At 48.4% G+C, this 21222-nt stretch overlaps 1 protein-coding gene and 1 non-coding gene across 2 annotated transcripts in view; one reads left to right on the plus strand and one right to left on the minus strand.

Annotated features, from left to right (window-relative positions):
- Positions 1-1195: 1195 nt before the first annotated feature.
- On the minus strand, positions 1196-1568 carry LOC147693595 (small Cajal body-specific RNA 2). Its single transcript, XR_015299665.1, has one exon.
- A 1508-nt stretch (positions 1569-3076) lies between these two features.
- The window catches only part of RNF169 (ring finger protein 169), a 217417-nt gene continuing 199271 nt past the window's right edge, over positions 3077-21222 (plus strand). Inside the window, exon 1 of the mRNA XM_086933814.1 lies at positions 3077-3604. Coding sequence (XP_086789940.1) covers positions 3226-3604 — 379 coding nt within the window. The 5' untranslated portion in view covers positions 3077-3225. The remainder of the gene's footprint in view (positions 3605-21222) is intronic.

Genomic DNA, 21222 nt, shown 5'->3' on the forward strand with positions numbered 1-21222 from the left:
CACTTGCCATTGAAACATGGTGGACAGTACATTAAATTGTGAAAAAAGGGGAAAGCGCACACAATGCACAAAGAAAAGAAACACGTCGACCAGTAAAAAATTGCAGCTGCTGGGCCCTCCTAAATAAATAACAAAAAATTAAGCTCAGCTAATGAGATGCAGTTAGGGCCAGAAGCATCAGGGAAAAATGTAGCATGCAGAAGGGCGGGGCTGGGGCAAAGAGGAACAAGAATGATGCAAAGTAATCTGCGTGAAGAAATAAGGCGGGGAGAAGAGGATAAGCACTAAAAGGGTGATGAGTAGCAGGCAGAGGAAAGGCATCCCGATTCACGAGCAGATGGTCCTGTTTATGTCCTGCGGAGTGCATGAAGTGGATGGTGGCAAATGGACTCAAAGCGGCCGGTCGCTTTGATGTTCTTGGCTTGCTTTGTGGGATGGCGGGGGAGCAGCTTGGGAGGCATTCCTTTGAAGTCTGGTGCGAGACTGATGGGTTTGACCTTGCGCGCGTCTCATGAACTGCACGTAATCTGCGCTTGGTCAAGAGTTTGTTTTGCCTACTATATACTCGTTATTAAAAGCGAAACCTAAAAGGGAGTTTTTTTATTTCACGGGAAAAATGGTGTTGAAACAGCTAATTCACACCCTTTGATCAACAAGAAAAGGCTTAACCTGCGTATGGAAATCACTATTGACTTACGATGCACAAAAAGGACACTTTTAAGGTGGATAAGGTTAAAAAAATTGTTAAAGAAACCTATGAAAGCCTGTTCTAGTGTGCATGTACACTCGTAACTTATGTCCCTCTCTCACTAAATCCACTGATAATTTGAAACTATTGTAGTGACTTCTTGAGCATATTACCTGTAAAACATTTGCATTCACCGGGGACAATTTTATTGACATAACAAATACAACATTTTCATTTGAACGTATCCATTCAGTCTCTTCCGTTCCACCACTCGTTTTATTAGCATTACACATTCAGTAGCCACTCACTGCTTGTGGACAAAACCACTTACAAGTGTCGTCATGAAAAGTATGCCGACATTACTTTCTCAACCGACAATGCCTACAAGGACAACCTTCACACTGCCACATTAAAGATCCTGTAACAACAAGTCCTCTCAAATGCTAACGTCACCATCAAACTCCCCAAAAGAAACATCTAGGAAGCAGGTCCGCTTTTCCTCGGAGCTCAGATCAGGATCGCTGAATACTCATGGGCGGGTTCGGTGCTCTGGGCCGAAACCTCGCACCCCCAGCCTAGTATATCTGATCGAAACATCATGTCTGAGCCCCGGAGGACGGGATCCGCTGCCTGATTTGAAAGCCTCTGCGCACCGGGCCCAACAACGGGGCTAGCGACCGAGGCAGTCTTCTCATCCCAGCCCGAGGCCGGCAGCGGAGAACCCCGGGCCGGTCAAATAAGATCAATGTGTAATGAGTGCTGAGCGGGAGCTCAAACACACGGTTCTCCCACACACAGAATCACCTCTCATGCACAGACACACATTCAACCATCTCACCGCTCAGCACACGGCCGCCGCGCCAATTTCTCGTGGTTTTATACACATAAAATGCGCCCAGTGCATTCTGGGAATCATTTGCCGGGTGATCATTACCGAAACATAGAAGATGGACAACAAAACTAGGGCCCAATTGCCCGAGATAAGGCAAAATATATAGCACCTAACACCCATTATTTGTCGAAGAAATTAAATAATCTATAGTGAAAAAATCTTTATTTTTGTCTTAAGAGTGATTATTAAGGGAAAAAGGTGCAATGTTATGATGTTAATTATTCATATATACTAGACATATAAAGATAAGTGTTTTTGATATAATGGTTGACTGCTCAGATGTGCGCAATACGAGCGTACGGTATCGCGCTCTATTGATAGCTGAACAATTTTTCCTTTCAATCCGAGGGCTCGGTTTCATTTATAAAGATGGCGGCTGATCGTGCCAGGCCTCTGTCGGTTTTCACTGTTAGTATCTTTGAAATTATCCCTCACCTCTGCGATTGGCTGAAGCTCAGCAACCAATCAAAGGAGTTTTCGTCGGGCCAGGGAGGCCAATCGAGAAAAAAAGCATTTCAACTTTTCTTAGAAAAGGGTGTAGTAGGTTGTAAACCAGAATATTTTTAGCAGTATGCTCGGTTGATATTGGATACGTACCTGATATGAAGATCACGTTTACTTTCGAGGGGAATACACACAAGAAAAGGAAAACCCTGTATTTTTATGAAAATTGGAACCCTTGTGTTCAATCCTATATTGACAGAACGTTTAGAACACCGACCTGTGTCTACGAAGTGGGGGACTGGGCAGTTTCTCGGTTTTAAGAACGCAATAATAAAACAATTTCCGTTGGGATTAATAATGTACCACGAGTGTGTCAATTACATAAAAGAAATTCTCTAATTTAAAAAATAATCGTTTCTATCACCATTGCTTACTAAACGACTCAACCGAACTTAAAAAGCAAGAACGTATTCGTATTTGTATCGCTGCATGTATTATTTGTGGATTGTGCAATCAACAGCCTGTGATTCTAGGCAAATCAATCTACCAAAATAAAATAAATGTGGCCGTGTGTAACATAACTGTTGCTCATGCATAGCGCTCTAACACCTTCGGGTCGAGTTCGCGCTATATAAAACCGCAATAAAATACATAAATGTATTTATTTTAACCGGCAGCGGTCCGGAAGTCACTAGTCTGAAGTCAGACGTGTCCCAAAACGTGGCATCCAGCCGGTGCAGGAACGAGACAGCCACGATACAACGTGAAGTGCTGCCTGCAAACTGAGCATCGTCAGCCACATTCCGCACAAAATATGGTTACTTTTATAATTACTTCTTCTAAAAAAAATCAGCAACTCTTAAATTTAGCATTAAATATATAGTTGCCAGTTAAAATGGGCAAAAAATAACGTCCATTTGAGTATCACCAACGACAGTTGTATTAAACGGATGAAAATTGCATTTACTTTTTCCCCATGTTGTTACAGGGAATATTCCTATCACTACGGCGGGTGAGTGTTTACCGGTCAGCTGCTTCGGGCTGGCTCGCGTGCAGCGGGGGTGACCTGCGGGTCACGAGCTGTGCTTTCTGTTTCCTATTCAGAGGGCCAGGTGTCGCCTCCCGCGCGTTTAACGACGGGGGCGGAGCCGGGCGCGCTGAAGCCCTGCTGATGTCTGCCGGTCGTTGAGCGGGGCGTAAAATGGCGGCGGTGAGTCGCGCCCGTGGGGACCCAGGCAGCGTCGCAGCTGGCTGCGGGGAAGCCTCGGAGAGCGGGCTGGAGCCCCTCTCCCGAGAGAAGGCCATGTGCCCGGTGTGCCTGGAAATCCTGCTGCGGCCGGTGACCATGCCGTGCCGCCACTCCTTGTGCCTGCTGTGCTTCCAGCGCACCGTGGAGCTGGCCAGCCTGTGCTGCCCACTTTGCCGCACACGCATTTCCAACTGGGCTCGGCAGCGCAGCCGGGACAAGACCCTGGTGGACCGGGAGCTGTGGGAGCGGGTGCGCCGGAGCTTCCCGGAACGCTGCCGCCAGAGGGAGCAGGAGGAGGAGGGCGGCGCCCCGCCGCAGGCAGCGCTAGAAGGTGCGGAGGGGGGCTGAGCTGTCATCCTGGGTGCCCTGGTTGAGGGACGCCGCCGCAGAGTGGCCTGCTGTGCTTGCTGGCACCCGTCACTGCCCTGTGACTACTACCACCAACCACTGGTCGGTGAGCGGCTCAACACGTGAGCTGTCACTGCACTGACATGCTTATTCAGCGGCTGCCCGTGCAGTCTAGGCGCACAGTAGCATGCCTCGATGTTGTTCACGCTTAAGATATGTTTTGTAAGTGCTGCCCCATTATCTCCTCACAAAGGTGCTGGTCACTCCTACACCTGTAAAAGTGGCACAGCGAACAGAGTTACATCCTAACGAAACAAGCCTTGATGCTGGTCATTTACGTTCACTTGTGTATTAACATATTCTTCTTCAAAACTTTATCTCTTATGTTAACGTCGCCAGTTAGCAGGGGCGTAGCTTCGGGGAGTTGGGAGAGTTACACCCCTAATAAATACATTTTCTGGAAAATGGTTGGGAACAGAGGTTTTCAGTCTAGTATGCTTAGGTGAATGTCGGCTTTTACAAGGCATTGTTACAAAAACACAAAAGCACACTCTCCCTCTGCTTTGAAAATCTGAAACCCCATCACCCTAATCTTACTTACCAAGCTACGCCCCTGCCAGTTATTCCAAAACACTCCTGCGTGTACTTTGCCCACATGTCGTGAACTTGTTAACAAATGGAAATTCTTTCTTTCTTGATATTTCGCTTTTACAAACCTGCTTCCTACATACCACTGATGTTGGTGTATACACATTCAGTTCATACTTTTGCAAAACTCCGGTTTAAAACTGATACTCCAATAATAGCGCTCTGAAATGTGACTCAGGTTATAGCATCTTATTTACTTTTATTCTTGGTTTGTTCTGACAACCTCTCCCTTTAATCAAGTTCCTTTTTTGTTATTTAGAGCTTAATTAAATATGGACGCATGGTTGCCGCATTTTTGGAAGAAAATACTGGTCATCTGTACTACTTTGCTAATCTGATAGAATCGGTAGCTGTTACTTTAACAAGAGTGCGGAAACTCTTTTGCATTCTCTTTTATTATTGCATTTCTGCCTCAATGCCTGCTTGAATAGTGGGTAGGAGTCTTATGCACCAGGTTATAAGGACTTGTCTGGCTTTGACCCCACCAGTAATTTATTGGAATTGCCCAAGGGTTGGGCCAGGCCCTTTCATGTGTACTGGACGAACGAGTGCACAGTTCATGTACTGACTTTACTTTCTTTCAAAAAGAAAAGGGCCAGATTTACTTTTTGCGTTAGTGGAGGTTGTATGGTTGCATTTTGTACATTGGACAACGAGAAAATATCTTAAATAATGAATTTTTAACAATATTTATGTATAGAAAATTGATTTGGTTGATTCGGTATTAATTATTTCCACTGTTATTTGTATGGAATTAAAATTATTACGCATGAGTGGCATAATTGATTTTCATACGGTATTTAATGTAGTGTTCTTGCCGCAGCAATTTGCTTGTTCAGCAGGCAGTGTTTCTTGTTGTCTGACATTTGACTGGATGTATGGTAGCATGCCAGCACAGTATCGTTGACTCTGCAGCTGGGCTCGAACAGCATTCTTATTTCCAAGAGATACAGTAGTGCTTTGTTAATCACATTTGCTGTTTTCTTTGAATGCCAGTTGTTATCTAGTTGCTTCTACAAAGATTAGATTGAATAAAGTTTAGTGTAATCTATGATGAGCAAAAATGGCCTAAGGTTAGGGCTTCATTGTTCCCCCACGCTCTTTTAATATAGGTGGATGAGGCCGGTGAGCTGTAGACCTAAGCGCACACATTCACTTGAAACCTACACCACTCCTGATATTCTCACTTTGCCTTTGGTAATTCTGTTTAGCCAGGAGATATCACTATTTGAACACGATTTTTTTTTAAGATTTGAAATTGGACTATTTGCCTGATCCTTTAGTTAATTTTGAAAAATACTCTTATAGTAGCCTAAAAGCTGCATATCAAGAATACGATTGGGGTGCAGGTAAAATAGCTTGAAGTGGTAAACAATAATTGCAGAAATATGTAGATGTGCACGTCATAGGTTTGAATCCTGGCTGTGTAGAATCAACCTTCATCTTTCAGAGCTTCTTAAATTGAGTATGTCACAGTAACACCTGTTGATTACAGGCAAAACCAGAAGCAAACCCTGTATTAAAAAAGTTGTCAAGGGTGAATTGGTTCATATGGTGACAGGTTTTGCATTGTAGCAAACATGAACCATGTTATTTAAATATAATGCTTACTACTGGTTTCCAAGAATTTAAATATTTTCCACGACCTCCATAGAAAACAAGCATTTGCAATGCAATAGGTCTCGCATTAGGAAAGTTTGAGCTATTGGTATTGTAAATGGCACATTTTTTTATTTGTTTTGTTTTTGAAAATAGCAAAATTGATAGCTTTGTCATTTACAATGCTAATTGTTTATAACTTTAGCAAATGTGACACCTCTATAGCATTTGTAATGCAATATTTGGTATTTACGTGACTTACATGAATGCGCGCAACACCCATTGGACTCACCGGGCTTCAGCTCCCCCCGTCGTGTGTGGCAGCCTGGGATGAGACGGATCCCGGGCACACACAGCCCCACCAGAACGTTTTACAGGTCTTTAAAAGACCATTTGAATGTTAATTAGGCCTTGCTGTTGTTTCACCCCTTGTTGGAGGCCCTGCGGCTCCACTCTGCCTACTGATTAAAGGTTCAGCCCCCCCCCCCCCCCTAAAAAATTTTCTTAGCCCCCCCCCCCCCGAAATTTGGCTCTAGTTGCGCCTCTGCTTACATGTATTGATATTACAAATAACAATGGCTTTTAATTTTTTTTTCAATAATACTTAAATAAAAGTTATTGTAATTTATAATGGCAATAGCTTAAACTTTTGTCAATAACTTTTGTAAAGATTATGTTCAGTGTATTTTATTGTGTCGAAAATCCCAAAACAAGTGAAATATTAACATATTTTTGTTACATTTGTAATAAAGCTTGAAACATTGAGAGAACATATTTGAACCAGGTGTTGAATGGTTGCACAGATTGATGCTGTAGTGGCGCTGAGTGATGTTGTGATGGCAAACAAGTGATGCTTTTTGTTATGCTGTGTTAGTGGGTGTGGGTGAGAATGGGGTGTGTGGGTGAGAATGGGGTGTGTGGGTGAGAATGGGGTGTGTGGGTGAGAATGGGGTGTGTGGGTGAGAATGGGGTGTGTGGGTGAGAGGGGGGTGTGTGGGTGAGAGGGGGGGTGGGGATGACTGGGGTGTGAGGGGGTGGGTGGGTGTGGGTGTGGTGGTGTGAGGGGGTGTGTGGGGGTGAAGGGGTCTGTGGAGGTGGGTGTGAGGTGGTGTGTGGGGGTCTGTGGGTGTGAGGGGGTGTGTGTTAGACGGTGTGTGTTAGACGGGGACCTGGAGGGTCGGCCGAGTACAGGGGGAGAGGCCTCCGGTGAGGGCCCTCTCGTCAATCGTACAGACAAGTAACTTCCCCCCCACAGATGGACACCACACAGAGATGAGTTCTGCACACTTTTATATATATCTTAAGGCAAGGTGAGAAGCGATACAGCAGGACCAGGATACGAGGACCCTGTCAATTCTAGTCTCTTTGGGGAAAAGGGCAGCGGGACAGTCTGAGTACCGGTCTGGTACAGAAGCAGCAAGAGATGGAGCTCACAATCCTCGAGCTGTAGGGTTCGCAAGGAGGGGCCGCGGCAGCGCCAGCAGGCTTTGTAGATGGTTCACGATGAGGAGCCGCGGCAGCGCCAGCAGGCTTTGAAGATGGTTCACGAGGAGGATGAGCCGCGGCAGCGCCAGCAGGCTTGGAAGATGGTTCACAAGGAGGATGAGCTGCGGCAGCGCCAGCAGGCTTGGAAGATGGTTCACGACGAGATGGGCCGCGGCAGCGCCAGCAGGCTTCGAAGATGGTTTACGATGAGGAACCGCGGCAGCGCCAGCAGGCTTCGAAGATGGTTTACGATGAGGAGCCGCGGCAGCGCCAGCAGGCCTTGAAGATGGTTCACGATGAGATGGGCCGCGGCAGCGCCAGCAGGCTTCGAAGATGGTTTACGATGAGGAGGGCCGCGGCAGCGCCAGCAGGCCTTGAAGACGGGTTACGACGAGGATGAGCCGCGGCAGCGCCAGCAGGCCTTCGAAGGTGGTTTCACGAAGAGGAGCCGCAGCAGCGCCAGCAGGCCTCCAAGGATGAGTTTGTCTCGGTGTCTCTCGACTCCAGGATACAACTGACTTCCTGCTCTGGAGCTGCCCCAGTTATAGGTCTGGCGCCCTTTGATGTCCGGACCCTCGCACTTGGAGGTCGGGAGGTCCGGGATGAGTGAGTCCAGACACCCAGCAGGGGGGTGGAGCCAGCGCTCAGGGAGGCTGGGGGCGATCAACGCCTGGCGGAGGAGAGCCATCGACACTCCTGCTCCCATTGACCTGCCAAGTGGTCTCTTCACCCCCTGGGCGGATGGTGGTGCCTCGATGTCGGGGCTTGGCTGGGCCAGGGGCTGAGGTCGACCCGAGGCCACAAGGCCTGGCTGTGGAGGGTCCAAGATGGCGGCTGGGCCGGAGACCGGGGGTCTGGAAGGGACCCGGGCCAGCCGATACGGTGGGGTTCAGAAGCCACTGTTCCGTCGGGGAAGGGCTGGTGGATTGCCCCGGCGGGTTTGCACGGGTGGTTCTTGTCCGGGGGACAGGGGAAACAGGGGTCCGCGACCCGCCATGTGGGGGGGGGAGGACGGCCGGCCACGAGGCCTGTCCAACAGTGTGTGTGGTTGAGTGTGAGGGTGGTTCAATCAATCAATCACGGCATTTATAAAGCGCGCTACTCACCCGGGAGGGTCTCAAGGCGCTGGGTGGGGGTATGTTACTGCTCGAACAGCCAGGTCTTGAGCTGTTTCCTGAAGGAGAGATGGTCCTGGGTTCGCCGAAGGTGGGTGGGGAGGGAGTTCCAGGTCTTGGCTGCCAGGTATGAGAAGGATCTTCCTCCGGCGGTGGCTCTGCAGATGCGTGGTATGGTGGCGAGGGCGTGGCTAGTTGATCGTAGCTGGCGGGTGGGCATGTAGAAGGTCATGCGATCGTTGAGGTACTTGGGGCCCAGGTCGTGGAGAGCCTTGTGTGCGTGGGTCAGGAGTCTGAACATGATTCTCTTGCTGACGGGGAGCCAGTGCAGGTCTCTCAGGTGTCTGGTGATGTGGCTGTGTCGGGGGATGTCCAGGATAAGTCGTGCGGAGGCGTTCTGGATGCACTGGAGTCTTTTTTGAAGTTTGGCTGTGGTTCCGGCGTAGAGGGTATTCCCGTAGTCCAGTCGGCTGGTGACGAGTGCCTGGGTGACGGTCTTCCTGGTTTCGGTGGGGATCCATCTGAAGATCTTGCGGAGCATGCGCAGGGTGTTGAAGCATGAAGATGAGACGGCGTTGACTTGTCTGGTCATCGACAGGGAGGAGTCCAGGATGAAGCCCAATTTGCGTGCCCTGGTTGAGGGACGCCGCCGCAGAGTGGCCTGCTGTGCTTGCTGGCACCCGTCACTGCCCTGTGACTACTACCACCAACCACTGGTCGGTGAGCGGCTCAACACGTGAGCTGTCACTGCACTGACATGCTTATTCAGCGGCTGCCCGTGCAGTCTAGGCGCACAGTAGCATGCCTCGATGTTGTTCACGCTTAAGATATGTTTTGTAAGTGCTGCCCCATTATCTCCTCACAAAGGTGCTGGTCACTCCTACACCTGTAAAAGTGGCACAGCGAACAGAGTTACATCCTAACGAAACAAGCCTTGATGCTGGTCATTTACGTTCACTTGTGTATTAACATATTCTTCTTCAAAACTTTATCTCTTATGTTAACGTCGCCAGTTAGCAGGGGCGTAGCTTCGGGGAGTTGGGAGAGTTACACCCCTAATAAATACATTTTCTGGAAAATGGTTGGGAACAGAGGTTTTCAGTCTAGTATGCTTAGGTGAATGTCGGCTTTTACAAGGCATTGTTACAAAAACACAAAAGCACACTCTCCCTCTGCTTTGAAAATCTGAAACCCCATCACCCTAATCTTACTTACCAAGCTACGCCCCTGCCAGTTATTCCAAAACACTCCTGCGTGTACTTTGCCCACATGTCGTGAACTTGTTAACAAATGGAAATTCTTTCTTTCTTGATATTTCGCTTTTACAAACCTGCTTCCTACATACCACTGATGTTGGTGTATACACATTCAGTTCATACTTTTGCAAAACTCCGGTTTAAAACTGATACTCCAATAATAGCGCTCTGAAATGTGACTCAGGTTATAGCATCTTATTTACTTTTATTCTTGGTTTGTTCTGACAACCTCTCCCTTTAATCAAGTTCCTTTTTTGTTATTTAGAGCTTAATTAAATATGGACGCATGGTTGCCGCATTTTTGGAAGAAAATACTGGTCATCTGTACTACTTTGCTAATCTGATAGAATCGGTAGCTGTTACTTTAACAAGAGTGCGGAAACTCTTTTGCATTCTCTTTTATTATTGCATTTCTGCCTCAATGCCTGCTTGAATAGTGGGTAGGAGTCTTATGCACCAGGTTATAAGGACTTGTCTGGCTTTGACCCCACCAGTAATTTATTGGAATTGCCCAAGGGTTGGGCCAGGCCCTTTCATGTGTACTGGACGAACGAGTGCACAGTTCATGTACTGACTTTACTTTCTTTCAAAAAGAAAAGGGCCAGATTTACTTTTTGCGTTAGTGGAGGTTGTATGGTTGCATTTTGTACATTGGACAACGAGAAAATATCTTAAATAATGAATTTTTAACAATATTTATGTATAGAAAATTGATTTGGTTGATTCGGTATTAATTATTTCCACTGTTATTTGTATGGAATTAAAATTATTACGCATGAGTGGCATAATTGATTTTCATACGGTATTTAATGTAGTGTTCTTGCCGCAGCAATTTGCTTGTTCAGCAGGCAGTGTTTCTTGTTGTCTGACATTTGACTGGATGTATGGTAGCATGCCAGCACAGTATCGTTGACTCTGCAGCTGGGCTCGAACAGCATTCTTATTTCCAAGAGATACAGTAGTGCTTTGTTAATCACATTTGCTGTTTTCTTTGAATGCCAGTTGTTATCTAGTTGCTTCTACAAAGATTAGATTGAATAAAGTTTAGTGTAATCTATGATGAGCAAAAATGGCCTAAGGTTAGGGCTTCATTGTTCCCCCACGCTCTTTTAATATAGGTGGATGAGGCCGGTGAGCTGTAGACCTAAGCGCACACATTCACTTGAAACCTACACCACTCCTGATATTCTCACTTTGCCTTTGGTAATTCTGTTTAGCCAGGAGATATCACTATTTGAACACGATTTTTTTTTAAGATTTGAAATTGGACTATTTGCCTGATCCTTTAGTTAATTTTGAAAAATACTCTTATAGTAGCCTAAAAGCTGCATATCAAGAATACGATTGGGGTGCAGGTAAAATAGCTTGAAGTGGTAAACAATAATTGCAGAAATATGTAAATGTGCACGTCATAGGTTTGAATCCTGGCTGTGTAGAATCAACCTTCATCTTTCAGAGCTTCTTAAATTGAGTATGTCACAGTAACACCTGTTGATTACAGGCAAAACCAGAAGCAAACCCTGTATTAAAAAAGTTGTCAAGGGTGAATTGGTTCATATGGTGACAGGTTTTGCATTGTAGCAAACATGAACCATGTTATTTAAATATAATGCTTACTACTGGTTTCCAAGAATTTAAATATTTTCCACGACCTCCATAGAAAACAAGCATTTGCAATGCAATAGGTCTCGCATTAGGAAAGTTTGAGCTATTGGTATTGTAAATGGCACATTTTTTTATTTGTTTTGTTTTTGAAAATAGCAAAATTGATAGCTTTGTCATTTACAATGCTAATTGTTTATAACTTTAGCAAATGTGACACCTCTATAGCATTTGTAATGCAATATTTGGTATTTACGTGACTTACATGAATGCGCGCAACACCCATTGGACTCACCGGGCTTCAGCTCCCCCCGTCGTGTGTGGCAGCCTGGGATGAGACGGATCCCGGGCACACACAGCCACACCAGAACGTTTTACAGGTCTTTAAAAGACCATTTGAATGTTAATTAGGCCTTGCTGTTGTTTCACCCCTTGTTGGAGGCCCTGCGGCTCCACTCTGCCTACTGATTAAAGGTTCAGCCCCCCCCCCCCCTAAAAAAATTTCTTAGCCCCCCCCCCCCCCCCCCCGAAATTTGGCTCTAGTTGCGCCTCTGCTTACATGTATTGATATTACAAATAACAATGGCTTTTAATTTTTTTTTCAATAATACTTAAATAAAAGTTATTGTAATTTATAATGGCAATAGCTTAAACTTTTGTCAATAACTTTTGTAAAGATTATGTTCAGTGTATTTTATTGTGTCAAATCCAAAAACAAGTGAAATATTAACATATTTTTGTTACATTTGTAATAAAGCTTGAAACATTGAGAGAACATATTTGAACCAGGTGTTGAATGGTTGCACAGATTGATGCTGTAGTGGCGCTGAGTGATGTTGTGATGGCAAACAAGTGATGCTTTTTGTTATGCTGTGTTAGTGGGTGTGGGTGAGAATGGGGTGTGTGGGTGAGAATGGGGTGTGTGGGTGAGAATGGGGTGTGTGGGTGAGAATGGGGTGTGTGGGTGAGAATGGGGTGTGTGGGTGAGAATGGGGTGTGTGGGTGAGAATGGGGTGTGTGGGTGAGAATGGGGTGTGTGGGTGAGAATGGGGTGTGTGGGTGAGAGGGGGGTGTGTGGGTGAGAGGGGGGGTGGGGATGACTGGGGTGTGAGGGGGTGGGTGGGTGTGGGTGTGGTGGTGTGAGGGGGTGTGTGGGGGTGAAGGGGTCTGTGGAGGTGGGTGTGAGGTGGTGTGTGGGGGTCTGTGGGTGTGAGGGGGTGTGTGTTAGACGGTGTGTGTTAGACGGGGACCTGGAGGGTCGGCCGAGTACAGGGGGAGAGGCCTCCGGTGAGGGCCCTCTCGTCAATCGTACAGACAAGTAACTTCCCCCCCACAGATGGACACCACACAGAGATGAGTTCTGCACACTTTTATATATATCTTAAGGCAAGGTGAGAAGCGATACAGCAGGACCAGGATACGAGGACCCTGTCAATTCTAGTCTCTTTGGGGAAAAGGGCAGCGGGACAGTCTGAGTACCGGTCTGGTACAGAAGCAGCAAGAGATGGAGCTCACAATCCTCGAGCTGTAGGGTTCGCAAGGAGGGGCCGCGGCAGCGCCAGCAGGCTTTGTAGATGGTTCACGATGAGGAGCCGCGGCAGCGCCAGCAGGCTTTGAAGATGGTTCACGAGGAGGATGAGCCGCGGCAGCGCCAGCAGGCTTGGAAGATGGTTCACAAGGAGGATGAGCTGCGGCAGCGCCAGCAGGCTTGGAAGATGGTTCACGACGAGATGGGCCGCGGCAGCGCCAGCAGGCTTCGAAGATGGTTTACGATGAGGAACCGCGGCAGCGCCAGCAGGCTTCGAAGATGGTTTACGATGAGGAGCCGCGGCAGCGCCAGCAGGCCTTGAAGATGGTTCACGATGAGATGGGCCGCGGCAGCGCCAGCAGGCTTCGAAGATGGTTTACGATGAGGAGGGCCGCGGCAGCGCCAGCAGGCCTTGAAGACGGGTTACGACGAGGATGAGCCGCGGCAGCGCCAGCAGGCCTTCGAAGGTGGTTTCACGAAGAGGAGCCGCAGCAGCGCCAGCAGGCCTCCAAGGATGAGTTTGTCTCGGTGTCTCTCGACTCCAGGATACAACTGACTTCCTGCTCTGGAGCTGCCCCAGTTATAGGTCTGGCGCCCTTTGATGTCCGGACCCTCGCACTTGGAGGTCGGGAGGTCCGGGATGAGTGAGTCCAGACACCCAGCAGGGGGGTGGAGCCAGCGCTCAGGGAGGCTGGGGGCGATCAACGCCTGGCGGAGGAGAGCCATCGACACTCCTGCTCCCATTGACCTGCCAAGTGGTCTCTTCACCCCCTGGGCGGATGGTGGTGCCTCGATGTCGGGGCTTGGCTGGGCCAGGGGCTGAGGTCGACCCGAGGCCACAAGGCCTGGCTGTGGAGGGTCCAAGATGGCGGCTGGGCCGGAGACCGGGGGTCTGGAAGGGACCCGGGCCAGCCGATACGGTGGGGTTCAGAAGCCACTGTTCCGTCGGGGAAGGGCTGGTGGATTGCCCCGGCGGGTTTGCACGGGTGGTTCTTGTCCGGGGGACAGGGGAAACAGGGGTCCGCGACCCGCCATGTGGGGGGGGGGAGGACGGCCGGCCACGAGGCCTGTCCAACAGTGTGTGTGGTTGAGTGTGAGGGTGGTTCAATCAATCAATCACGGCATTTATAAAGCGCGCTACTCACCCGGGAGGGTCTCAAGGCGCTGGGTGGGGGTATGTTACTGCTCGAACAGCCAGGTCTTGAGCTGTTTCCTGAAGGAGAGATGGTCCTGGGTTCGCCGAAGGTGGGTGGGGAGGGAGTTCCAGGTCTTGGCTGCCAGGTATGAGAAGGATCTTCCTCCGGCGGTGGCTCTGCAGATGCGTGGTATGGTGGCGAGGGCGTGGCTAGTTGATCGTAGCTGGCGGGTGGGCATGTAGAAGGTCATGCGGTCGTTGAGGTACTTGGGGCCCAGGTCGTGGAGAGCCTTGTGTGCGTGGGTCAGGAGTCTGAACATGATTCTCTTGCTGACGGGGAGCCAGTGCAGGTCTCTCAGGTGTCTGGTGATGTGGCTGTGTCGGGGGATGTCCAGGATAAGTCGTGCGGAGGCGTTCTGGATGCACTGGAGTCTTTTTTGAAGTTTGGCTGTGGTTCCGGCGTAGAGGGTATTCCCGTAGTCCAGTCGGCTGGTGACGAGTGCCTGGGTGACGGTCTTCCTGGTTTCGGTGGGGATCCATCTGAAGATCTTGCGGAGCATGCGCAGGGTGTTGAAGCATGAAGATGAGACGGCGTTGACTTGTCTGGTCATCGACAGGGAGGAGTCCAGGATGAAGCCCAATTTGCGTGCGTAGTCCGTTGGTTTGGGAGCGGTGCCCAGGGCCGCCAGGAGTCGTCCCAGGCGGAGGGGGATGATCCCAGGATGAGGACTTCTTGTCAGAGTTCAGTTTAGGGCGGCTGCTCCTCATCCAGTCGGCGACGTCTTTCATCCCTTCGTGTAGGTTGGCTCTGGCGGTGGTGGGGTCGTTAGTGAGGGAGAGGATCAGCTGGGTGTCGTCGTGGTTGAGTGTGAGGGGGTGAGGGTGGGAGGGGGTCAGGGTGAGGGTGTGTGAGGGGGTGTGTGGGGGTAGGTGTGAGGGGCTGTGTGAGGGGGGTGGGTGAGGGGGTCTGTGGGGGTGGGTGTGAGGGGGTCTGTGGGGGTGGGTGTGAGGGGGTCTGTGGGGGTGGGTGTGTGTGGGTGAGAGGGGGAGTGTGTGTGGGTGAGAGGGGGAGTGTGTGTGGGTGAGAGGGGGAGTGTGTGTGGGTGAGAGGGGGAGTGTGTGTGGGTGGGAGGGGGGAGTGTGTGTGTGGGTGAGAGGGGGGAGTGTGTGTGTGGGTGAGAGGGGTGTGTGGGTGAGAGGGTGTGTGTGTGTGGGTGAGAGGGTGTGTGTGTGTGTGGGGGAGAGGGTGTGTGTGTGTGGGGGAGAGGGTGTGTGTGTGTGTGGGGGAGAGGGTGTGTGTGTGTGTGGGGGAGAGGGTGTGTGTGTGTGTGGGGGAGAGGGTGTGTGTGTGTGGGGGAGAGGGGGTGTGTGTGTGGGGGAGAGGGTGGGGGTAGGTGTGGGGGAGAGGGTGGGGGTAGGTGTGAGGGGCTGTGTGAGGGTGAGGGTCTGTGGGGGTGGGTGTGAGGGGGTGTGTGTGGGTGAGAGGGGGAGTGTGTGTGGGTGAGAGGGGGAGTGTGTGTGGGTGAGAGGGGGAGTGTGTGTGGGTGAGAGGGGGAGTGTGTGTGGGTGGGAGGGGGAGTGTGTGTGGGTGGGAGGGGGAGTGTGTGGGTGAGAGGGGGAGTGTGTGTGTGGGTGAGAGGGGTGTGTGGGTGAGAGGGTGTGTGTGGGTGGGTGAGAGGGTGTGTGTGGGTGGGTGAGAGGGTGTGTGTGGGTGGGTGAGAGGGTGTGGGTGGGTGAGAGGGTGTGTGTGTGTGGGTGGGTGAGAGGGTGTGTGTGGGTGGGTGAGAGGGTGTGTGTGGGTGGGTGAGAGGGTGGGTGGGTGAGAGGGTGTGTGTGGGTGGGTGAGAGGGTGTGTGTGAGAGGGGGTGTGAGGGTGGTTGAGGGTGAGGTGTTGTGTGTGGGGTGAGGGTGAGGGGGTCTGTGAGGGTGAGGGTGTATGTGAGGGTGAGGGAGTAGGTGTGAGGGGGTGGGTGTGGGGGAGAGGGGGTGGGTGTGGGGGGGGTGAGGGGAGTGAGGGGGTGGGAGTGAGGGGGTGGGTGTGGGGGGTGAGGGGGTGGGTGTGGGGGGTGAGGGGGTGGGGTGTGGGGGGGGGTGTGGGGGGGGTGAGGGGGTGGGTGTGAGGGGTGGTGAGGGGGTGGGTGTGGGGCTGTGAGGGGGTGGGTGAGGGTGAGGGGGTGTGAGGGTGTGTGTGGGGGTGAGGGTGTGAGAGGGTGAGGGGGTGTGTGAGTGAGGGGTGTGTGAGGGTGAGGGGGTGTGTGAGGGGTGGGTGAGGGGGTGTGTGAGGGGGTGTGTGAGGGTGAGGGGGTGGGTGAGGGGGTGTGTGAGGGTGAGGGGGTGTGTGAGGGGGTGTGTGAGGGTGAGGGGATGTGTGAGGATGAGGGTGTGTGGGGTGAGGGGGTCTGTGTCAGGGGGTGTGTGTGTGGGGGTTGTGTGTGTGTGTGTGTGTGTGTGTGAGGGGGTTGTGTGTGTGTGTGAGGGGTGTGTGTGTGAGTATGGCCCATTGTCATTCTGTGTGAGAGTGTGTAATTTATTCAACGAACATAAGCTGTATCGACGTCACTTCTATCAACGGACCACACGAAGGTCCTGCTTAGGTATTCAAATACCGTCGGTGCGGATGCAGCACGCGCATACCATTCACAAGGGGATGGGGGTGTAAAATGACCGACTGCTTTAGTGGTTACCTGGGCACGGCGGTTAGCAAGGTCCCTTGCGGTGCATTCTGAGTTACGCTCTATGTTGAGTGCTCACAGCAGGTTTCGTTTTCCCACGTAAGCGGCATTCCTGAGAGGCCCCTGTCTGAATCTCTATCTGATTTCGGAAGCCCTGCGGTGCCTGGCATTTCCCGAACCCGATTGAGCTAGAGGCTCTATACTCGTTGTATGGGAAAAATACCAAAACAAAGGAAGGATTATGAGTTTCATACGACATAACCTAGTCTTACGGAAAAAATACAGGGATAAATAAGTAAATGAAAACGAAGGAGGGACTAGCGAGGTTGTAATTAGGGCTCACAGGTTTAGGGTATTTATTTAAACATTTCCGTCGGCATTTATCCGTCTATATTCTCTGTCCATCTTATTGCTAGTTCTCAATATTTATTTAGTGTTTTGAGAAGGAATAGTCGTAACATTTTATACATATTTAGTGTTTTGAGAAGGAATGGAGTCGTAACATTTTATATTTCCTTATTTATTTAAGTGATAAACATGCATGAGGCCTGCCACATGTTAGCAAATTAAGCAGCCAAACTCGTGCTGCCAGTCACCATCTACACCCGTTTACAACCATGCTTCTTGTACATTCATAAAAAAAAATTCTTTACACATCACTCTGGGTCACCACCACATCGTTCTGGGACACCACCACATCGTTCTGGGACACCACCACATCGTTCTGGGACACCACCACATCGTTCTGGGACACCACCACTCATCACTCTGGGGCACCACCACTCATCACTCTGGGGCACCACCACTCATCACTCGGGGGCACCACCACTCATCACTCGGGGGCACCACCACTCATCACTCGGGGGCACCACCACTCATCACTCGGACACCACCGAATTACTCTGGGACACCACGAATAAAACAATTACAGTTAATTGCGTTTGTGCCTGGGTGTTAATGGATTTTATGGTCGATGGCCTGGCAGCCCCATTCCTACAAGGAGATGGTGAATGGTCTTTTCTTTTTTCACGTTATGGTCTGGTGGACGTGGTACAGGCAGGCTTTTTTAAATTTATTTATTAGTTTTCACTTTTATATGGCGCAAACTTTACCCGCAGGTATCAGAGTGCTTTAAATCAGCATGCTTATAACACGCAAGACTAGCACTCTATATTACTGCCAACTTTGCTTAGCATAAGCAACAGCTAACCATTCACAAACAATGATTGTATACCAATTGCAAATTAAAGAAAAAAATGTATGCAAAGCATTGTCATTTACAATGCCAGTAATTCAAACTTTAATGCTGCGAGACCTATTGCATTGCAAATGCTTGTTTAGTTGTGATACTACTAACAAAATAAATGTTTAAGGCCATTTATAAACTGCTGGGAATTCGTCGGATTGTGGTTTTTGACACATCATGTATTGCTTATACATCTGTAACCTATTGGGGCAAAATTTTTGCAGCAGCGATTGAACCTTCTGTGCAACTTTACTAACATGAGGCACACTGTAATCGCTTTGAAAAGGTTTTAACCCCTTCCATGCTCATGACGAGCTCAGCTCGTCATGAGGCACAGTTGAGCTGTGCTGATGACGAGCTGAGCTCGTCATAAAAGCAGCAGAATAACAATTTCCAGCACAGGGGAAAAATAACCACAGCAGCGATGTGGTTAAATGCATGTGCACCACGTGATCCCAAACTTGGTGCTGCCCTTGCACGCCTCAGCTTGGTACTGCTTGGACAGCTGTCACAAAAACATTAAAAATGCAATAGGTCGCGCCTTCGATGAAGTTAAAGCCATTTGCTTTGCTAATGGTATTGTATAGCAAAATAAATGGCTTTAACTTATAAAAGGCGAGACCTATTGCATTTTTAATGCTTGTTATTTACTGTCTACTACCCATGAGAAAGTCCAGGGTTGGACGAAACACGTGTGGGGTGAATCATCTGTATGGCTGAAGAATCTATACTCTTTATGATGGCATGTGACTAATAAAAGGAACCACTCAACTTCTTATGAATTTTGGACTTTTGTTTTGAAGAAGAGAAAATGAGGACTATTTTTGACTGCGGGCAAAAAATGTATGTTAACAAGCCATAATACTAGAAGTCTGTACATGTATGAGAGTGCTGCAATATTTACTAACTATGTAAGTATCATTGATTTTCAAGCAGCTTAAACTGGGTTCATAAAGCGCTCCAACACCCAGAGATTTCTTGGGACAAGAATTGAGACAGTGCAAAGAGAAGAAAGTAAAGTGCCATGTTTTAATGACCTTTCTCAGCATTTTGAGATTTGGCAAAGATTTAATCTAAACCGGGGGAATTCTCTGATGCTAACGCCAAAAATGGATGGAAGTGAAGTACCGTTTGTTTTTCACAGTTCATCACAATAAATGTTCATCAAGCTGTTCAGCGTGAACAAAATTAACTCTGGTACGCATGTTTTTCCAGAGGAAACTAAAATGTTAGAATGAGGTCGTCAGTGTTGTAATCTGCATTGCTCACTGTGTTCTCGTGGAATTTAGGAGGTTGTAGTTGCTCACTGTTTTTCAGGTTAGAAGTATTCCAGTGTTATTCAGAAGAGAGCAATCCCGGTGAACTATGATTCGGTTATATACGCAGGTCTGAACCTGATGGTCTGCTTGTGAGCCAAGTCTGTTCCTGGTACATTCTTCTTAAATTGTTGAGCGTGTGTGTATGTATACGATAGCATTTTTATTTTTGTTTTAAAGCAGGACCAACCCCTCGTGCACGCCCACGCCAAGCTCTGAGTCAATCGAGGATTATGTTTCCGGTGATTACTATTAGAACGCGGTCGATCGGGTTTTACAATAAATGTAGTAATGCCCTGATGAGTAGCCTTGTTTGGCTATGGGGCACGTGACTATGCTCTCTTATGCCTAGAAGTAAACCGAACGTCCATAAACAGTTTTGTGAATCTACAAGGAACATCTCTCAAGTTTAAGTCCAGTATGGATTTTGCTAGTTTTCAGCTTTGGCTCACAGAGGTCACGTTGTATGGAGGTAGGGCTTGTTGTCTAATTGATATACCCAATTATTGTAACTTCGTGTGTTTCTTGAACTTTCTAGATAAATACTTTACTGCTTTGGAATCTGCCCAACCGTAACAACTTTGATTGGAACATTTTTAAAGTTAGTGTGATTGTCTTGGAAAAAGAAATGTGATGTTATCGATGTAGCTTTTCTAATGTAGTGCTGTGCCCTTTATTTACATTTATGTCTTTCCCGTGCACTTGTAGACTAAGTTGTGGTCTCAGTTTCTTTTTTACAGTTCATTGATAAGGTGTCTTCCATCGTGTGATACGGCAGGTTATTGATTCTAGCTCTGTCAATAGACTTGATCGATCAATGTACTTTCGGCAAGCTAGTTTTCTCCATGTGCATATCGTGTCTGTTTCCATATGGTTTCCATTTTATGAACTAGTTGGATTCCTTTATTTTTCCTTGCAGAAGGGCACGTTTTGGTTCATATCACTTTTCAAGGCTGGCACATCTAGAATGTAAAGTTGATGGCTTGTAGTTCTTCATGATTGAGGGACCCTTGCCCTGCTCATTCTAGGAGATCATGCTACCTTAAAATTGACTTTCAATGTCAGACCCTACAAGAATTTCAGAAGAGGCATCCTTAGTGAAAGTCCACAACTATAGCTGTAGTCGTGAATGCAGTGCCCATCTACATAGAGGAAGTTTAGTTTCTCACCAGATGCATCAGTATGTTGGTTTCAGAGCATTTTAACGACCACAAATGAAACACAGCTTTGTTTCTTAAAATCAGTTTAATGAAATTTAAAGAAACAACAATTTAGGCACTTTTGAAGGGAGGTACGGCATTTGAAAAATTGTGATTATTTTGTGGTGTTTATTTTATTTCTACTTTAATATTTGAAGCATTGTAATGCTACCTAACTTTTTAAAACTTATTTTGGCAAGTACATTTGAAGAATATTATTGTTTTTCAGAGACACCTGAAGTGACAGTTTGTTTTGTTGCAGTTTAACCCCTTCCATGCTGGTGACGAACCCCAGCCGTCACGCTCTGCGGCGCTCGTGTGCTGATGACGGCTGGGGTTCGTCACGGCCCCGCCCTGTTCTTTTGTTTACCGCACAGCGGCGGAAACGGCCCAGCATGGAAGGGGTTAAGCTCTTGAATCATTACGACAGCTCGCATTACAATTGGAAATACTGTCCTGGATTGGTATCAAAATTGTGGTTGTAATTGATAGCATTCGGCAAGGGATACACTTACCATTGGGGTGTAATTAACAACTGACTTGTAATACTTTGGATAAATATAAAGGGCCTGTAGTGTGGTAAGTGGTTTTATTCTGATTATCACAAAATATATTATGTATTTCAGCATGCCCTTTAAGTGTAAGACATTCGTGTTGCTGCTATTTTGGATTCTACTTATTAAAGCATCTGTCCATGACTGCAGTGCAAGCAGTACTTGGTGCGAGTCGCTTTATAAATTTGGCTCCCCATCGCACCCTGTTGTGTTTGGGTAGACTGGCATATCGGCTTGTGACAGAAC

The sequence above is a fragment of the Lissotriton vulgaris genome, chromosome 8 (assembly GCF_964263255.1).
Source record: "Lissotriton vulgaris chromosome 8, aLisVul1.2, whole genome shotgun sequence".
Classification (NCBI taxonomy): domain Eukaryota; kingdom Metazoa; phylum Chordata; class Amphibia; order Caudata; family Salamandridae; genus Lissotriton; species Lissotriton vulgaris.